Source organism: Cyprinus carpio, chromosome A18 (assembly GCF_018340385.1).
Source record: "Cyprinus carpio isolate SPL01 chromosome A18, ASM1834038v1, whole genome shotgun sequence".
Lineage (NCBI taxonomy): Eukaryota > Metazoa > Chordata > Actinopteri > Cypriniformes > Cyprinidae > Cyprinus > Cyprinus carpio.
The window spans coordinates 1042544-1061605 of record NC_056589.1 but is presented as its reverse complement, the minus strand read 5'-3'; the positions used below and the strand labels follow the sequence as shown (position 1 = coordinate 1061605).

Below are 19062 nucleotides of genomic sequence, written 5' to 3'. Positions count from 1 at the left end.
TTTGCTCTACCAACCTTTCTTTGTGCTTATCCTGGGACTGTACTTTATTGAAGAAAAAAGTATTTAAAAACACAAACCTTCTGCTCTGCACACTTTGAGGATCGGCGGCTGGAATTATGCAGATTGTGTGAGTTGTAGGTGTTTGGGACTCATCCCTTCCTCCTTTGGGGGGTCGGGGTGGGGATACCTTACCGTGGCCCTAGGAGATCTGTTGAACTGTGTTTCCATCGTACGCTGGGGTTTAAGAAGACTGTAGGAAAACAAGCGTGAAACGGGAAAGTAGGGACCCTCTCATATGGGACCTTTTTTTATGAAAAGAGCATAATGTAGTGTCAATCTTCTCCCTATGTCGGCCTCTATTAGACTACAGCCTGTGTACTCATGGAAGGGAGTGCTCAAGCTCTTCTCTTGCATAGCGGCCAGAACGACTAGTAAACCTAAAGGTAACAGAACCATGCTCACATTGTTTTCTACTCCACCACTAACTTTAGCAAACTGAGAGGAAGACCCTTTCATTGGTCTGTGTTAACGTTTGCTAAAAAAACTGAAAGCTCTATTTCATTTCTTTACTAACCTGCCATGTCATTTCAAACCTACTGTGAAATGCAAAAAGAGTGTTTTAAACTGTTTTGTCCAAAACCATGAAAGTCATATGAGTCCCAAAAACACATTGGACAAAACACTTCCATTGTATGGGACATATAACACTGAGTACAGTTTTGACATGGCATAAACCAGGAAAAAAATCAATGCATTATAAAACGTATTCATATGTAGCTCTACCCTTTTTGTGTACAAATAAGAAAACCAAGCCATTCACACAGTTGCTGGTCCTCTGATAAACATTGCTGTGCTTTCTACTGTGGACAAAGAAGGGAAAGTTTTCTATTTACAGAGACAACACTGATTATTTTCTTTTCTCTGTTTGTTTTAAAATGCTTATATCCCTCCAATTCTTGCTTTTTTTTTTTTTCTTGTGCATTTGGTGTGTTTGCGGGAAAGCTTGAGTCTGTGGCATGGAAGCGGCGGCTTCAATGAAGCTGTCATCAGATCTGCTGTGTGCATTGTTCCAGTGTCTTGTAATCAGCTGTGCTTTTCTGTTCACGCCATTAGTAGTGTAATTAGTGTAGACTAGAGATAAACAAATGAGTTTTTGGGTTGGGGGGGTGTGGGGGGTTGAACTTTTAAAAGTGGTGATGTACAGTGAGGGCAAGCTGTGACTCGTCTATCTGCTCAGGGAACTTTTGACTCACAGACTGGAAGATCATGTGGTTTCGTCCTGTGCCTTTGTATATGGGGAGTTGACATAACACGTTTTCATTATCCCTTGATAAATATAGGCTACTTTTTTAAAACTTGTTTTTTTTATTTCATCAGGAAATAACAAAATGCAATCTGCACTTTATCATCTATTTAAACTTCTCAATTTAATTATACAATTTTGAGATTAATTAAAAATGTAGCCTCTTCAGTGAACTGAATAGCAGAATTTCAATAAAATACAATTTTATTTTGTTTGAAAAATAAATTTTCCAAAAAAAGACACCTTGGTCTAAATGTTTATAATATAAAACAATTAATTTGTAATTTTAAAAATGTCCATAGTATTTTAATAAAATGTCTACAGTGCATTGTTATAATTGTATCGAGCATTTTTGGGGGTCAAAATTATGTAGCTATTAAAATTAAATGTTGCTTAAAAACTGGTGGATAGTTACAAGCATCTGAAAAAAGCATACATTTTTCCGTTCAAATAATCACCTTCAAAAAATCCTAAATGTTCAAAAAATATCAATGACCATTTGTCAACTACTTATAGTGACATTTCTGTGCCTTTATCTCATCCACATTTAGAGTTATTTTTCTTTTCTTCCTCAAGCCAAATCTCTTGCATAAGTTTTCTGTATGACATAGAATTGGCCCTGAGATTTGGTACATCGAGACAGGGCACTGTATGACGATCATGCAAAGGGTTCATAACTTAATATAAGCATCTCATACTAGCAGCTGAGTCAATTACGATTGTTGATATCAAAACAAAATTGCGTTTTCAGCTTTTAAGTCCTTGTTGGCTTTTGGTCATGCTGATCCAATCTATTGACCATCTGCCAGATTTGGACTTCTACATCTCTTAAACTGCTGAATTATTTTCACCAGATACTTTTATGCATATTGATCGACCTTACATTTTCATATGGCTTCTGATGAAATATTGAAGTGTGGCCTAATGTGGAGAAATCATTGTGAAGCCCAGACGTTATTGTGCTGTGCATTAGCCCTGCCCACCATGAGCATCTGCTTTAACAGGCTTTACATTAGAAAAGATAAAACTGTACAAAGCTGTTTATTCATAGGGCCACTAAAAAGAGGTAATTTGGAGGGGTGTGTCTGTTTTCTCAAATACTACGGCATGAAGAAAGTACTCTGTTCTAACTGTTTTGTAACTGTATTGTTTACCAGCTTCATTGATTCTTTTGTTATCATAATTTTATTGCCCAGTTGCTATAGAAAAACAAAAAAACAAAAGTGTTATGTTGATGTTTAGAAAGTCATTCTCATCTAAGAACAATGTTTTAAGAAGGAAATTTTCAAACACTTAAGTAGTTTGTCGTTAGTTAGTGTGGGAGCTTAGTGACATTTAAACAGCATGGGGAACATTTTTTTTTTTTTTTTGGTTGAAGCAATGAACAAACTGACTAGCTGTGAGACCTGAATTTCACCTCTGTTTTTTTTCATTGTCTGTTACAAGACTAACCAAACCTCCTCTCTCTTTTGCATTCTCTATCATTTCCAGAGGTCCACACATTTCAAGGAAAGAAGAAAGACGTACTTGGAAATCATATGGACGAAGGCAAGTATTCAGTTAGAGCACAACCGATTTGGGTTTTTTGGAGACTGATACCGATATTAGGGATTAAAAAATGCCGATTTTGATATATTGGGCGATATTCTTTGTGTATATTATAGTACAGTACCAGTCAAAAGTTTGGATACTTTCCCATTCGTGTGTCCAAACTTTTGACTGGTACTATATACAGAATACAGTATATACTAGGGCTGCACAATTAATCGCGATTGTCATGTGCATTTAGTCATTGAAGCTGTTTCTTGGATTGACAGTATTTAATCGCCAATCACCTTACTTTCGGTGGAGCAGCATAGGGTTACTACGCAGACCACACTATTTTCTCATGACAAAAGCCGGAGCGCCCTTGCGTTCAGAAACTTCCCCCATATGCTATAGTAGGATTGTATGCCCAGGAAATCAACGAAAATTATGGACATAGATTATCCATGTGATCAGGCTGTAGCTGAATAAAACACAGCTAAGAATATTGACTGAGAACATGAAGACCATAACAAGCTATTGCACAAAATACTGGCTGGGTCTTCAAGCAATCTGGGTAATTTTCATAAAGAATAAAGAATATTTTAGTTTCTTTATGTTTTTTTATAGTTGTTTTGTTAGTTTTATATTTTTTTTATTTTTATTTCTTTATTTTGAGTTATTTTATATTATTTATTTTGTGTCCATTTATTTTTAAGTTATCATTATAAATGGCAATGGTAATCGACCATAGCCTTTATCCCTGTTATAATGCTATAAAATAGTATGATTCTGCCGTTATTCTGTGATACAACCACATCTGATCTCAAAATAATTTATTTGAAACTTTATGAAGTTAAATGGAGAAAAAGCACGTCAATACATAATATCTTTGTTGGACAACAGGTTTTGTAATCGCTCAGACACATTTAAACTGTATGCACACTTGCTACTGTATAAGTTACTCAAGGCTCCGACCGTTTTGTGTCGTCACTGTACATGAGTTATCTAAACACCCTTTTCCAGATTGTATGAGGAGCTGCTCAATTTCACGTCCGCATTCCTTCACATCACTCCACACAGTTCGACACACAGAAATGTGTCTCAACTATAACTAGCACAATCATCGCCACAACATGCTGACCAGCCGGTCTTCCTCCATAAGAATTCGGGTTCATTCCAGAAAGCTATGAATGTTTAGTACAACTTGATTGCCTTCACAGTTAGTGTGTGTTGCATTTGTCACTGTAGGTTCACAGTACAGTATATAAGCTGAAGCTACAGTAAGTTGTTCAAAATGTTCATTTTGTCTTTCTTAAGATGAATATTATTTCTTTTTCTAGAAAGATTGCGTTCAGGTGGAGAAAACCCTTTTCCTGACATGTTTCTCGACTGCAACCCGGCAGTCTTCCCACCCGAACACGCTTGTCTTTCTAGAAGAAAATTGTCCACTTTCACAGGCATGTTGGTTCTGATATTTAAGGAAATAAGTTTTTCATTTATTTGTTATTGTTTAGTTCAACTTGATGAGTCACAACACAGTGATGTATTCATTTCTGTGTTCTACAGAACATAAGCTACATACAAATAATTCTGAAGTTATAACTACGCGACACAGAAAGTGCTTTGAGTTGTTGTTACTCAATAAAAGAGTTAAGTAATTCAGTAGCTGACTTTTTTTTAATACTGCAATCACTTTGTAGTGTTTTTTAGTTTAATGCTGTGCCGTGGAAAATCAATAATCGCTAATCGAGAATCGTTAATAATCGAAAATCGACTGTAATCGAATCGGGACTTCAATAATCGTAATCGAATCGAATCGGGAAATCAGACAGATTAACCACCCCTAATAATCATCATAAAAGACAGAAATATTTAAAAGCGATGTAAAAGATGTAAAAGACGCTAAACATTAATGTTACCATAATAAACGTGGTAAATGTGACCGCTTGAAGAAATCAGACGTCAGCTTCTTATTCTCTATCACAATTGTGTATTTATTTATTAACATATTTTATCTGTCATAAGTCTCGTCTCGAGAGTTTAGCTCCGCGTAGCATGTCATCAAAATATAATAATGATTTTTGTTCGGGAGCTTTTATAGAAATAGTTATTATCATTCATTCTTAATGTGACGTATGTAGGCTACTGTGGCTACAAATAAACAGAAACAGTCTCGACTGAATAAGCTTGCTATTTTCATAAGCGTTAAAAATAAAAAAATAAAATAGAAATAAATTTATTTCTATGTGATTAATTTTGAGTTCTGATAACTTGATTCATTATGATCAATGTATCACTTATTCTATAGCCAGTAAAACATCGATGCTTTTGAATTTGAATATTTAACAAAGCATACAAACAAAAGGCCGCTGTTATCGTGTTCGTTTTGTGATCGCGCTAGTTCCCGTGACTTATTTCTTAGTTTTCTGATAACTTCTCTTTGTTGGTGAAACGATGGGGTTGCGTGACGTTGTTCCTGAGAGGCGTGTAAAGGGTGGGTTTTAGTGACGCGCGGCGGAGCTTATGGCCCGACGGTGGAAACGCTGCGCTATTCTGGCCTCGTGCTACTGGCCCGAGGCTATTAGCCCTCTGGGGCCCATTTTAAGTCCTGGCTCGCACTGGCCCGACAGTGGAAAAGCGGCTATTGAATCAATGTTTTTCAGTCACATTGAATCAAAGCAAAATTTTTTGATAGGCATTTCCTGGATTTCTTCTTCGGGGCATTTTTGGGTTTTTTGTGTGAGGGTGCCCTCTGGACTTTGGATTGAGATTTACTGCTGATCACAGAACCGTGCTTCACTGAAAGATACGCATGACAATCGCAGCTTCTGCCTAATTGTGATTTAATTTTGATTAATTGTGTAGCCCTAGTATATACATAAACAGAATCTATATATAGTAGGGCTGTGTATCACCAGCAAAGTCACAATACGATATGTATCACGATACAGAGGCAACAATACTATACATATCATAATACAGGACAGCACTGAATTTCACCTCAGCAGAATTTAGTAAAACAGCTGTTTATGAAACACTGCATACTATAGGGCCAGTGTTAATTATTGGCAGAGCAGGCAGTTGACCTCTGCATTATGAAGGGCCTCCATAACTGTACCACAGTACAATATAGGTAATGGCATATGTTTCATGTTTGCATTGGGCAGTCCCCACCAGGTACAATATTCTGAGTGTTTGCATCTTGTTTTTAAGCCAATAAATACTAAATAATGTTGGTTGGTGTTGCTATCTCGCAAACGCGGTGGCGGATCTCCACCAAATTCGGGGGATCCCTTCAGTTCGAGGAGCAAGTTATTTTAAAACTGAATGAGTTTGTTTCTTCTGTTGAACATAAGTTATTTTGAAGAATGTTGGTAACCAAACAGCTGCTGTCCCCAGTGACTTCCATAGTATTTTTTCCCCCTTCTGTCAAAGTTAATGTGAGCAGCACCTGTTGGGTTACCCAAAATATCTTACTTTTGCGTTCAGCACAAGAAAGAAATTAACACAGGTTGGACAACTGAAGTGATTAATAATGACTTAATTAAAATTTTGGTTGAACTTTCCCTTATGACAAGCAGCAGCATGTTTAAGGATACGTGTCCCGTTCAGAGCTGCATGCATCAATATACAGAATGCATCCCGTTTTTTTTCTCTGAACTGTGTTACTTTTTACTTTAGACAACATCTGTTGAGATGTTATACCGGTGTTTTTGACAGGTATTGAGTGCTAACTTATCTTCATGTTTCCCTCATTCATGTGTTAGAGCATCACCTCGAGGAGCCATGTGAAGTAGCCGACGCTGGGAGCAGGGAAATCTATTTAGAGATTTATTAATCTATTACTTGGCTTCCATGAATGAAATATCGATATTTGGTGCCAGTGAATTAGATCGTTCAGCAGTGCAAAAGTGCATACTTATGACGAAAGCAAGCGCTGGGTTGGCAAGATGTATTTGGAGGTTATTGCTTCACGGTCTTATTGGACACAAAATCAACAAATGTTTCCCATATATTCAACGTATTTTGTATTTGAATGTTAAAATACTATTTATAATGTAAACTAGGTTGTACTGTACGATGCATTCAAGATATAGACGGAAAAGATCATCCTAACCTTTTATATGTTTGATTGACCTGCATTTTTTATTTTGATAATGAAACAGACTGGCGTAAGGAAGTTTGATTTGCTACGAATTTTGGTAGGGGTGTGTGCACGCTGAAAGTGCGCAAGCATGATTGAACAGCTGAATCATTTAAAAAAACTCAATGTTTTGAGTAAGATATAATCCACACAAAAGTGTTACTTTTATTTTTGCACACATCACAATAAAAACAGAAGATGTGTACTTTCGAAATAAAGAAAACAAACATAATGCGCCGTTGTCATCCTTTCCCTTTCTGTGAACTTGTTTGAGTGCCATGCCACACTTCTGTTTTAAATCTGTTAGCTTAATTAAGGGGCTAGTTCCCACCCAAAATGAAAATTTTATGTTTATCTGCTTTCTTACCCCCAGGCAATCCAAGATGTAGGTGACTTTGATTCTTTAGTAGAATACAAATTATGATTTTTAGCTCCAGGCCGTTGCAGCCCTCATAGTCGAGCAATGCATGAGTGCAAATGGTAACAAAATCTATGAAAACCCAAAAAAACATGCACAGACAAATCCAAATTATAACCCCATGTCAGGACATTTTATTACACATTGATCTTCATCTTCTTCATCTTCATCTTCTCTTCATCATGTCAGATCACAGACTAATAAGTGCATTACTGCCACCTATCTCTTAAATGGACCATTGACACTCCTAATTGAGATTAATAGTGTCAATGGTCCACTTGTGCATGTTTTTTTTTCCATACTTTTTTTGTTACAATTTGCCATGCCGTTATACTCCGAGGCAAACTGCACGAGTTGGAGCTCAGATTCATAATTTCGTGTTCTACTGAAGAAACAAAGTCAACCTACATCCTTGGATGCCCTGGGGTAAGCAGGTAAACTATATATTTAAGGTCAGTATATATATCGTGTTTAATATATATATATATAAAAAAAAATATATATATATATATATATATATATAGGCCCTATTACTTAGGTTGTACATTTTCCTTTAAAAGCATCCCATTTTGTCCCATGGCTTGAAGACTTGTGCCCCTGTCCTAGGTCCATGCAGAAACGTGTGAAATATGCTCTTAAATAGCTTGGGGCATCACCGTTTAGTGACATTATTGAATGCTCCGGGAAAACAAAAAAATATGGGGTCAGTAAGTCGGTCACTGCACCTTTATTGCTTTGTTGGATTCCAGCAACTTTTAATTTACAAATTATAAGGTCTGATTATGACTAGTGTGTGGTATAAAAGTTTGTTTCTCTTACAGGAATAATTGTAAAATGTGAATTTCGAAATTTAGGAATTTGTTCGATTTATTAATTTGGTCCCTCATTTTAGTTAAATCAGGGTTGTTTAAGGATACTTTGTCCCCCCCCCAAAATGAAGATTTTGTCATTAATCACTTTCACTCTCATGTTTTTGTTCCAAACCTCGTAAAAGATCAGTTTGGTCTGTTGAAACACAATTTAAGATATTTGGATGAACAACCTGGAGGCTTGAGATGTCCGCTAGACATGCCAATAAATAACAGTGTCAAGGCCATTAAAGGTATGCAAGGCGTCGTCAGAATATCACCACCTGCCATCTTTTAACACGGGTTTGGGAAAAAAACGACATAGTGGTATTGATTATCAATTTTCACTTTTAAAAGTAGAAATTTTCATTTTGGATGGGAGTATCCGCTTTAAGAAACAAAGTTAATGAAACATGGGCATTGGCCACAAGAATAGTCGTATGACCAAATTAACACGTTTTCGAATGAAATAGCTTTCTGTCCTTTGTCCTGGAGCCCTGCAAGCAAGAGCCCCAATTATGAACAATTACTGGGGTGAAATTACGTAGTTACTACATTTCTATTGTTTTCCATTATTAGAACTTTGTGTATTTCTATTTTAATGTACTTTTAATGTTTTAAATACATTAAAAGCTTAATTTGTACATTATGAATGAATGACATGCATTCTATGCCCGTCACCATCACGCACAGCTGCTCGCAGTGTTTTTGGCATGAGCTGCCAACGCAGCCCAAAATTAAAATATCTTATTCGACGCATCGATAGGTTTAATCGATTGCAATCTCTTACCGACAATTAATTGATCATCGATTAATCGTTGACATCCCTAGTACTGTACGAGCTTGTTTCCATAACACATATAAGAATTGAAAGAGACAGTCCAAATTTTAATGCATAAATCTTAATAACCCACAAAACTTGCATTGTCCACTCTGAGGGAGTGCTTTCAGATCTCAGAAATAAAATTAATTCCGCATTACAGAATGTTGCAAGAACCACTAACCACATTTTCAGAGACTGCAAACAAGTTTAAATCCAATGGTAACACCTACTGAGTGAACAAAGCGCTTGAACCCACAAACATCTCCATGAAGTCCTAGCGTCCAGAACCACATTATAACAGTACCTGATTAAACACCAAGCCACAGTTTAAAAAAAACTTGGTTTTGCTAATCCTCTTTTATCTACTGAAGTATGTCCATTAATTAGCGGAATCAACATTTTTAGAGGCTGCAAATGGATACTAGATGGTTGTTCCTCTCACTTTAACATGTTGTATTGTAAGAAACTCTATTCAAGTGTTTTCAAATTAATGTGAATGTTTGTAAAAGAGGTTATGGAACTTTGTATTATCTGGAAATTTTTATTATCTATAAAAGTTGTTTTAGAATTATTAGTTTATTTTTATATTGTTATTGTTTTTGTGATTATTTTGTTTTTGTTTATTTTTTGTGGTTATTTAATCAGTGCCCTTAAATTAACTTTAAACCAGGTTTTTACTATTATGTGCAGTTATTAAAGTTTGATTGTTGCAAGGTGAATTAAAAATATTGAATTTTTTGGAAAATGTTTAAAATTAAATTTGTGGTAATTCAAGCAACACATCTCTATGTCTCGTCCTCGTCAGAAACCAGTACATATTTCTTACTGTGACATGTGGAGGTCCTTAGCTCATGCCCTCATGCCCTAGGCATGAGAAACTTAGGGTTGGCAGTTTTGATGTTTTGAATTCATCAGTAAAAATTAAGAATATTTGAGATGTGCCTACATTTGCCATTTATCTGTTCTAAGGCAAGGACCTCCTCTCTGATGTCATTGAAAACAGGGGCCTTGAGTCCGTAAAATCTTAAATTCGATTCATGGGTCTTAAATATTTTCAGTCCCCATTACTGCAAAAAATTCTCCAGTCTGATTGGACACGTGTCCTTACAATAATTGAACCAGACAGATTTGTTTTCCTTCCACCCCCGCTGTAGTTACTGCATGCTGACATTGTTTAGCTGACCAACTTCTAGCTAGTTTAAATGCAAGTTTACTGAAAAATGTCTAGAAAGTTTTACTTGCCCGGCCAGTCAAATTTCCTATTTAAAACTTACGTGAAAAAAAAAAAGTAAAGCATTTGTAAGAGACTTTATGGAGAAATCAAATCAAAGGAGCATATGACATGAGCAAAAAGATGAAACGTGACACCTACAGAACCTCCCAGAAGAAACATACTGAGGTCAAATTAAAATTGAGTTTTTATTCATACATGTAGTTAAGGCAACATACCATGGCAAGGGAGCTTATTGTCAGAATCTTCTTACGATTGCAATGTTAAATTGATTGTAATTAAAAAAAAAAAACAAGTAATTAATAGTCACTAATTAAGATTATTTAGATTTAGATACACAGTTGACTGTTTTTGTTCCGTCTCAACAACTAAAATGGTTCCCACTCCAAACAGATCACGCAACGTATTGCTCAATCTCAAACATACAGTGTTCTTTACTGAATGATTCAGCTCTTTTGACAAATCCGTTAATTGATATGCCTCAGTGACTCACTCATTAATTGAAATTTGTAAGTTAAAATTATGTATTTTCCCCCCAACATTCTTATTTGTATTTCAAATTGTATTTAAACCTTAATTTCATAACCTCATTATTGCAGTGTAATTTGTAATGTAAGTATTTATTTGTTTGGTAATAGAGCCTTAGTGTAAATTGAATCTATTGAATCACTGTAGATTTGATATGAATTGAATGCATACATTTAATAGGTGTAAAATGTATCTTAACATTTTATATAAAGCTAAAGGCTTATAGAACACAGATTAAAATATTGCTTCAGATAAATTTTACACCCACCAGAATCTCGTGATGTGGTAACCTTGTGGGGTTATTTTGGAATGGGAATTGTAAATGCTGATATTAAAAATTTTCTGTAATATCTTAATAATAGGATTTCGACAGCATATCATATAGATCTTTTTACATTTAAACAATTAAATATTAACATATACGTACGTAAAATCTAATGCTAGTGATTTTCCACAGAGGTTTTGGGTGTTTAAAATTTCATATCAAGTTTGATATTAAAAGGTCCTTAAAAAGTCGTTAAATTTAACTTGTTCATATCTGTAGACACCCTGGAAAATTGATGGAGGTTACCACCTCATCATATTCTCGTTTTTCAAATAATCAGACTCCATTGAACCGAAAGCCTTCTGTTTACTGAGGTCTTATGACTGGGTTGGCTTGAATCTCTGTGACCTTTGACTGAAGAATTATGTGAGCCCCAAAACTACTGGACACAAGTATTCAAACGCCGTTCCAAATTTATTGGCCGAGTATTTCTAAAGCAAGTTGTACGTAATGTAGGTTCCTATATTACATTTATGTAGTGGTAAGAATAAATGAACTTAATGCGAAAAAAGTAAAGCATCAAAACACAAGAATGGATCCTTCTGACGCACATTAAACATAAACAACGATTAAGCAACTGAAAGTGTATTTCTGGTATCATCAGTGTCACATTGTTTAGGCTCTCATACTATTGTCCGCCTCCTTTGTAAGAGACTTCTATGGAGAAATCAAATCAAAGGGAGCATATGAAATGAGCAAAAAGAGATGAACGGGACACATACAAGAAACTCACAGAAGAAACATACATTGAGGTGTAAAAAATTCAAAAATGTTGAGTTTTTTATTCATAACATGTAGTTAGGCAACATACCATGGCAAGGAGCCATTGCAGAATATTCTTACGATTGCAAATGTTAAATTGATTTTAATTTAAAAAAACAAGTAATTAAGTAGTCACGTAATTAAGATATTTAGATTTTAGATACAACATTGACTGTTTTGTTCCGTCAACAACTAAAATGGTTCCAACTTTCAAACAAAGATCACAGCAGAAGTATTGCCTAATCTCAAAACATACAGCAGTGTTTCAAGTACTGAATGATTCAGTGTTTTGAACAAATCAATTAATTGAATGACTCAATGACTCACTCATTAAGTGAATTTGTAAGTTTGTAAAAGTATGTATTTTCCCCAACATTTCTTATTTGTATATTCAAAATTGTATTTGAAAACCTTAATTTCATATAACATCATCCACATGCAGTTGTAATTGTGTAATGTAAACTATTTAATTTGTTTGGTATAGAGCCTTTAGTGTAAATTGAATCTATTGATCAGCTGTAAGAATTTGTTATGAAATATGATGCATACATTTAATATATAATAAGAAAATTTATCTTAACATTTAGATACATCTAAAGGCTTATAGAACACAGATTAAAAATATTGCTTCAGAATAAATTTTACACCACCAGAAATCTCGGGTGATGTGGTACCTTTGTGGGGGTTATTTTGAATGGGATATTGTATGCCGATATGAAAAGTTTGCTGTATATCTTAATAAATAGCATTTCTGACAGCAATATATATTTATATATCTTTTTACATTTAACAAATTAAATATTACATTATATATCTCGTGAAAAATAATGTGTTTTTCCATCAGACGTTTGGTATTAAATTTCATATCAGGTGGTATTATAAAGGTCTTAATAGTCTTAAATTTAACTTGTTAATAATGTGTTTTTCCATCAGACGTTTGGTATTAAATTTCATATCAGGTGGTATTATAACAAATAATCATGCCTCCATGTAGACCAAAGCGTTGTTTACTCAGCTCTTATTGTGGGTTTGTTCTTGTCTCTGTGGACCTTTGACTGGAGATTATGGGAGCCCAGAACAACGACACAATATGCATGCAGATGCAAATTCCTGTGGCCGAATATGAAACAAGTTGTGCAGTTGTCCGTAATGATAGGTGCCTCACATTAAATTATTTAGTGGAAGAGACTTTTCAATTGTCCATGCCTTCGTCCAGATGTGTTTTATTTAAGTAGCTAGCGTAACTGTTGACAGGTTAACTTGCGTTGACCTTGCTACTAAAATTGTTTTTCACGGTGTATTTTGGGCCTTGATTAAAAGCTTGACTATGACTTATCCACTGCCTGCTTTGCCAACTCTGCACTAATGCTGATGTTACCCTCAGCATTACTGCTGATGTTTGTTGCTGATTGCCTCCATTAATCTGATGTACATAAAGTTACCTGTCCTAACTGTCTACCGAGACACACAATACGTCTTGGGTATTGCGCTTTCAGCGTGTGTAAGTGCAGGTCCAAGTTGATTGCCATTGCGCTTTGTTCTGTCTTCCTAGACGCCATTAGAAGACCTGCAACAAGTCTGATATAACCACTCCCTTCCTCTGGGGTTGTGCAATGATTTCCTGTTCGATCTGATGGACCTGCAACTTTCCACTGACATAAGCAGCTCCGCACTTCTGTGGGAATCACAGACACAGCCCACAGTTCTTAGTTGATTCCCAGATGAAGAACTTTTACAAAATAAAATCAGCCATGCCACCAAGGCCCTCACCACTCTTTGCTTTACGTCCAGAAGTTATCAAACAGTCCTCAGTAGAAGTCACTTTTTTTTTTTTTTTTAAAACCAAGTCTCCATATAGGCCATAGAATATCGCCACGAGTGCTTCCTAGACTCCTTTGGCACGTGTACTTGAAGAAAACAAATTGGCAAACGACCAATATACATTATATCTTTCCTAGAATAATCCAATTGTGTTTTGTTTTTTTAAACCTTGCATCCACTCTCAAATTGACAATTACTCTTTGCTCTCTACTTGAGCTTAATTTTTAAGAGAGCTATCATAGATGTTTGACATGCTGCTTTGCAAATTGCTTTTTTGCCTCCCTCGAGAAACCGATTTCTGATGGATTAATATTTAGCTCTGGCAGAAGTAGCATATTTTTCTTGCCAAGCACAACTTATAAAAGTCAATGTCCATAAAAAAAACTCCTTAGTCACTTCATCATTTCACGGCACTATGTTTTCCCCTAAACCTCTCACGTCGGAACTCAACCAGGACCTATATGTTTTGCTTTCCCCTAAGTCCTTCCAAATAATTTATACGTTTTTTCCTCATAGTTACAGATGCGCTCTCTTCAGCTGTCAGTAAAACCTGTGTCAGCTTAATGGAGCCAACAATGTTGTTACCGTAGCGTACAGAACAGCCATCAGCCACTCAGTACTGTGGTCGTAGTGGGAGGTTGGCCTGCTGTCTCTTTTGGCTCAACTTCAAGCAGATAGATCTGTTGTCTTTTGTTCTCTATTGTATCAGTTGAACAACTTTTCTGGATATAAACGCATATCTCAATGTGAGACAGTGTTGTGTCCAGTCCTGCTCCTGGTGGGCCAACATCCTGCAGAGTTTATTCACGAGTTTATCGGAAAGTTTCTAATAATCCTGAAGACCTTGATTGGCTGGTTCAGATGTGTTTTAATTGTGCTGGGAGTTAAGCTCTGCAGAACGATGGCCCTCCAGGAGGCAGATCCTCTGAATGGTTGATAGAAATGATGTTCCAGGACCAAAGGATGTTGATCCAGGAACATGTGTAAATTATGTTTAGCATCCATATATATATATTTGTTGGCATTTCTAATCCTCTGGTCTTTGACTACAAACCTAGAAATGCATTGAGGCCGTAGTGCTAGCTGTAGTTGCTTGGGCTAATTTTGGCCTCCCGTTATTATACTAGGAGAGCTGCTCAGTAAGGAAGCTAAAAATACTTGGGGCTTTATCAGAGCAGATGTGTTTACTAGCAGATTCTAAGCCACCTACATACACACACAGCTTGTCATCTATCCACACCCCCACCCTTTTTTCTGGCGCTGTCCTTATTCCTCAATATGAGACAAATTACTGTGCTCTGATCCTGCCACTCTGCTCCTTTGTTCTGTAGTCTCTTTATTTCTCACTTAATTGATGTACCATGTTAAATCTGCAATCAGTCTTTTTCAATTTGCTCCCCAGTGCTGATTTACAGTTGCTCTTGTGCTTCTGATGTGTAGATGTAGGTTATAATAGCAGTAGGGCATTACAGCTGGGGTCACACCCTTCTTTTGTCATGCCTTTTGGAAAGAATCCATCCCAAGTCCTATACTTCTCCCCACAGGTCATCCCAATTCACATACACCCTTCTTCGCTGCAGCTTGTTGCCATAGGAACACTCCTGAAGCAGACATGCTCTCTGGCCTTCTGAGTCCACTCTTCATTTCGTCTGGGCTTTTTTAAAAAAAAGTTGAAGCGTGAGCGCCATTTGCATAGTTTTCCATTAAAATCTGACATTATATTCGCCCCCGACATAATTGTTTATGTACATTAATGAATTGTATATTGAGTCACCTTTTCACTGAAATCGTTTGTCTTTCTGTTGGCTTTAATAAGTCATGTATGAGTAGGCATTTATAGAGCTATAATATAGATCGCTCTTTCTGTTTGCTCCGTTTTTTTTTTTTAAACACGAACTTCAAACTTATCTATCCTCATTGTTCACTCTTGAGTGAACTTTTGGTCCGTTTTTTGAATAAATATAACTGTTTTAGACCGCTGCTCGAGTTGAAAAACGGTGAGTTTCTCCTAACTCAGCGCTGCTCCTTTTATTTTTGATTGGATAATCATTAAGTTTCAAGAATAGAAGCAGTTAAAGTGTGAGAGTATCATTGTGCTTGCTTGTGCTGTGTAGTGCCCTGTGATTTCCGTGATGCGGAAAATATGGATGGAATCGCAGAATCCAGTCATAAAAACAGAATTCACAGTTTAACGCGGAATGTCATGGAATTGGTCAAATTTTGAATGAATTAATCAAAAGTAGGTCATTACACTTAAATTGTATCGTGATATGGAGTTGTATCTGTTAATATTAAGCCGCAATAGTCGATTTAAATATGAATCCTGCATGTTCTGCGTGACTAATGAATGCCGCAAACGCGGGGTTTCATTTATACTGAAGAGTGTGTGACGTTTGCAGGGATTTCAGCTTCCGTCGTCCCTCTAAATGAGGATGTAAACACATGAACAACATTTCCAGAACTGAGAGAGCTTTCATGAGCTTCTGACCATTTGATTTGAGTAAAACTAGCCTCATATCACATACACAGAACTGTAAAGGTATTCACCCGTCAAAATAAAAGTCCGGTTAATTTTTTGTAGAATGTACATAGCCTACTACTACTACTACTACTACTACTAAAATGAAACAAACATTATTTTTTAAGGAATAATCACACAACATTTCTTCCATGTCTATCGGTATCAGCAAAATCCACTATCGGTCGACCTCTAATATCTATGTGCCACTCAGGAAGAACAGAACTCTTTCATAATTTTATTTTAGAGTTCATGCCAGTGTTGAATCAGCAGATGTACATTTTTACCTTGAGGCTGCATTTTAAAATGTCTTCCACTGTTGTTCAGGAAGGCAGAGGTGCTTAGGTTGTTGCATTGATGCCAGCTGATTCTCTGTTTGTCAAGCATAATGGAGTTCAGCTGCTGCTGGATTTGGTGTTAGTGCTAAGCTGGTCATGAAATGTTCCTTGTAAATGCATGTTCCTTCATTTCTTTCTGGCTGTCTGTGTTAGCCATGCTAACTCTCTTCTCTGTCTCCCTCTGTTCTTTAGAAATGAGTCGCCAGACTGCCACAGCGCTGCCCACAGGTACCTCTAAGTGTCCCCCTTCTCAGCGTGTCTCAGGTGCCTTGTCGGGCACCACCGCATCCAACAGTGACCTCGCCAGTCTGTTCGAGTGCCCGGTCTGTTTTGACTATGTGCTGCCGCCCATCCTGCAGTGCCAGAGCGGCGGCCATTTGGTTTGTAGCAACTGCCGGCCCAAACTCACCTGCTGCCCTACCTGCAGAGGCCCGCTTGGTTCAATACGCAATTTGGCAATGGAGAAAGTGGCCAACTCAGTGCTTTTCCCTTGCAAGTATGCCTCATCGGGCTGTGAAGTCACCCTACCGCACACCGACAAGGCTGAACATGAGGAGCTTTGTGAATTCCGGCCATACTCTTGCCCCTGTCCTGGCGCCTCCTGCAAGTGGCAGGGATCTCTCGACGCCGTCATGCCCCACTTGCTGCACCAGCACAAGTCCATAACCACGCTACAAGGTGAGGATATTGTCTTCCTGGCCACAGATATCAACTTGCCTGGGGCGGTGGACTGGGTCATGATGCAGTCATGCTTCGGCTTCCATTTTATGCTTGTGCTAGAGAAGCAGGAAAAATATGATGGCCACCAGCAGTTCTTTGCTATCGTGCAGCTGATCGGCACACGGAAACAGGCAGAAAACTTTGCCTACCGGCTGGAGTTGAATGGCCACCGGCGGCGCCTCACCTGGGAGGCCACGCCACGTTCCATCCATGAGGGCATTGCCACCGCCATCATGAATAGTGACTGCCTTGTGTTTGACACCTCTATTGCTCAGCTGTTTGCAGAGAACGGCAACCTGGGCATCAACGTCACCATATCCATGTGCTGAGGACTAACAACTGCGCATACTTGAAAGCATACACACGCATACAAACATGAAACCAGACATTTCAATACACCGCAGGATACCTTGAGTTGTGCTTGGGAGACGGGGGAGTTGCTAACCTAGGGAACTTTTTGCTGTTGTTCGTTCCAAGTAGTCATCAAAACAACAACAACAACAACAACAAAAAACGTATTGGTTGGAGCTTGGCACATCCGACCAGAACTCCTGGGTTCTCAATTTTATGCTACAATATTATGTAAGTTAAATAATTAATGTATTCTACACTTTTGAGAGCAACATTCATTGCCCTTGAAGGTATGGGAAAGCCATGTTTGTGGAATGGACATTTGAAAATGTGGCATGTGGGATGGGGGTTTGAGGAACGGCACGCCAAGCTGGATGGCGGTTGGGAATATTGATAAATTTTGGAGTGGGTTTGCTCAAAATGTGCAACCCTAAGAGCAAGTTTTTGTTCGTTGTGTTGTTATTTCCCAAGACGTTTTGCATTTCAGTTCAGATAAAACACTAACTTTTATGTTCAAATATTAGGTTTTGTTTTATTCTAATCTTGCCCCCCTCCCCCCCCCCCTTTTTTTTTGTTCTCTCTCTATTTTTTCCTACCTTGAGTATGATACAGAAGGTTCTGGTAATTGGTGCATGACCACTGGATAAGTCATAACAAGTCCAGATTTCATTTTAGAAGTCTTGTTTGTTTCTTCCTGTCGCTGCAGTGTTTCTCCTGTTTGTTTTTGAAGGGATGGCTTGGCACACGCACATCAAGCCAGGTTATAAAAATAGTCAAGTTTTTGACTATCAAGCTACACTTTTTTTTTTTTTTTTTTTTTTTTTTACATGTATATCAAGTACTCTTAAAGATAGATGCAAGCTGTACAGTATGCGTGAGATCAGAAGTTTCGGTTCCTAACCTGGAAACCCTCAATTACAAACACTGGAGTAAACACTGCATGGAATATCAGACTAGGAACCGGGGCAAGTAATACAGTTATTATAATGAGATTATTGTCATAATTATCATTTTGTAATGACTTATAAGAAAATGGAATGAAAAAAGGCTGTTGTAACCTTGTGGCTAATCTTCAGTGTTTGTAGATAGTGTTGTTATTTAGAAGACATCAATGTCTTCTTTTCTCTTTTTGTAAGTCGATATTTTTGTTGCTGTTGTTCTTTGTATGTCTGTATTTCTGTTTTTTGTAAGGATAGGGTAAAGCAAAGCCAAACATCTCTGTGGATACATTGTACTGTTGCTAGTCCTGATCTCTAATTTTATTTGTTTTATTGTTTGTTTTGTTCTATTTTGCCAGTAAATAAATCTATCTTTTTCATACCCTCTGTGAATTTTCTCACTGCTAGTTCTAAATTACAGCTGATTGTGATTCTGGCTTCATCTGGTTCCCTCTCCACCAAGACTG

General features: G+C 37.1%; 1 protein-coding gene across 1 annotated transcript; it reads left to right on the top strand.

The window, feature by feature from the left end:
- Nucleotides 1-244: 244 nt before the first annotated feature.
- LOC109065637 (E3 ubiquitin-protein ligase Siah1) lies at nucleotides 245-18977 on the top strand. Its single transcript, XM_042774731.1, has 3 exons — nucleotides 245-443; nucleotides 2795-2851; nucleotides 16779-18977. The coding sequence occupies exons 1-3, from the start codon at nucleotides 347-349 to the stop codon at nucleotides 17633-17635; spliced, it is 1011 nt and encodes a 336-aa protein (XP_042630665.1). The 5' UTR covers nucleotides 245-346; the 3' UTR covers nucleotides 17636-18977.
- Nucleotides 18978-19062: the final 85 nt, after the last annotated feature.

Excerpts from the sequence above, each read along its gene's own strand:
- LOC109065637 (XM_042774731.1), top strand. The coding sequence starts at position 347 with ATGTCGGCCTCTATTAGACTACAGCCTGTGTACTCATGGAAGGGAGTG. Across the intron at positions 444-2,794 it reads AACGACTAGTAAACCTAAAG|AGGTCCACACATTTCAAGGA; the intron begins GTAACAGAACCA and ends TATCATTTCCAG. Across the intron at positions 2,852-16,778 it reads TGGAAATCATATGGACGAAG|AAATGAGTCGCCAGACTGCC; the intron begins GCAAGTATTCAG and ends TCTGTTCTTTAG.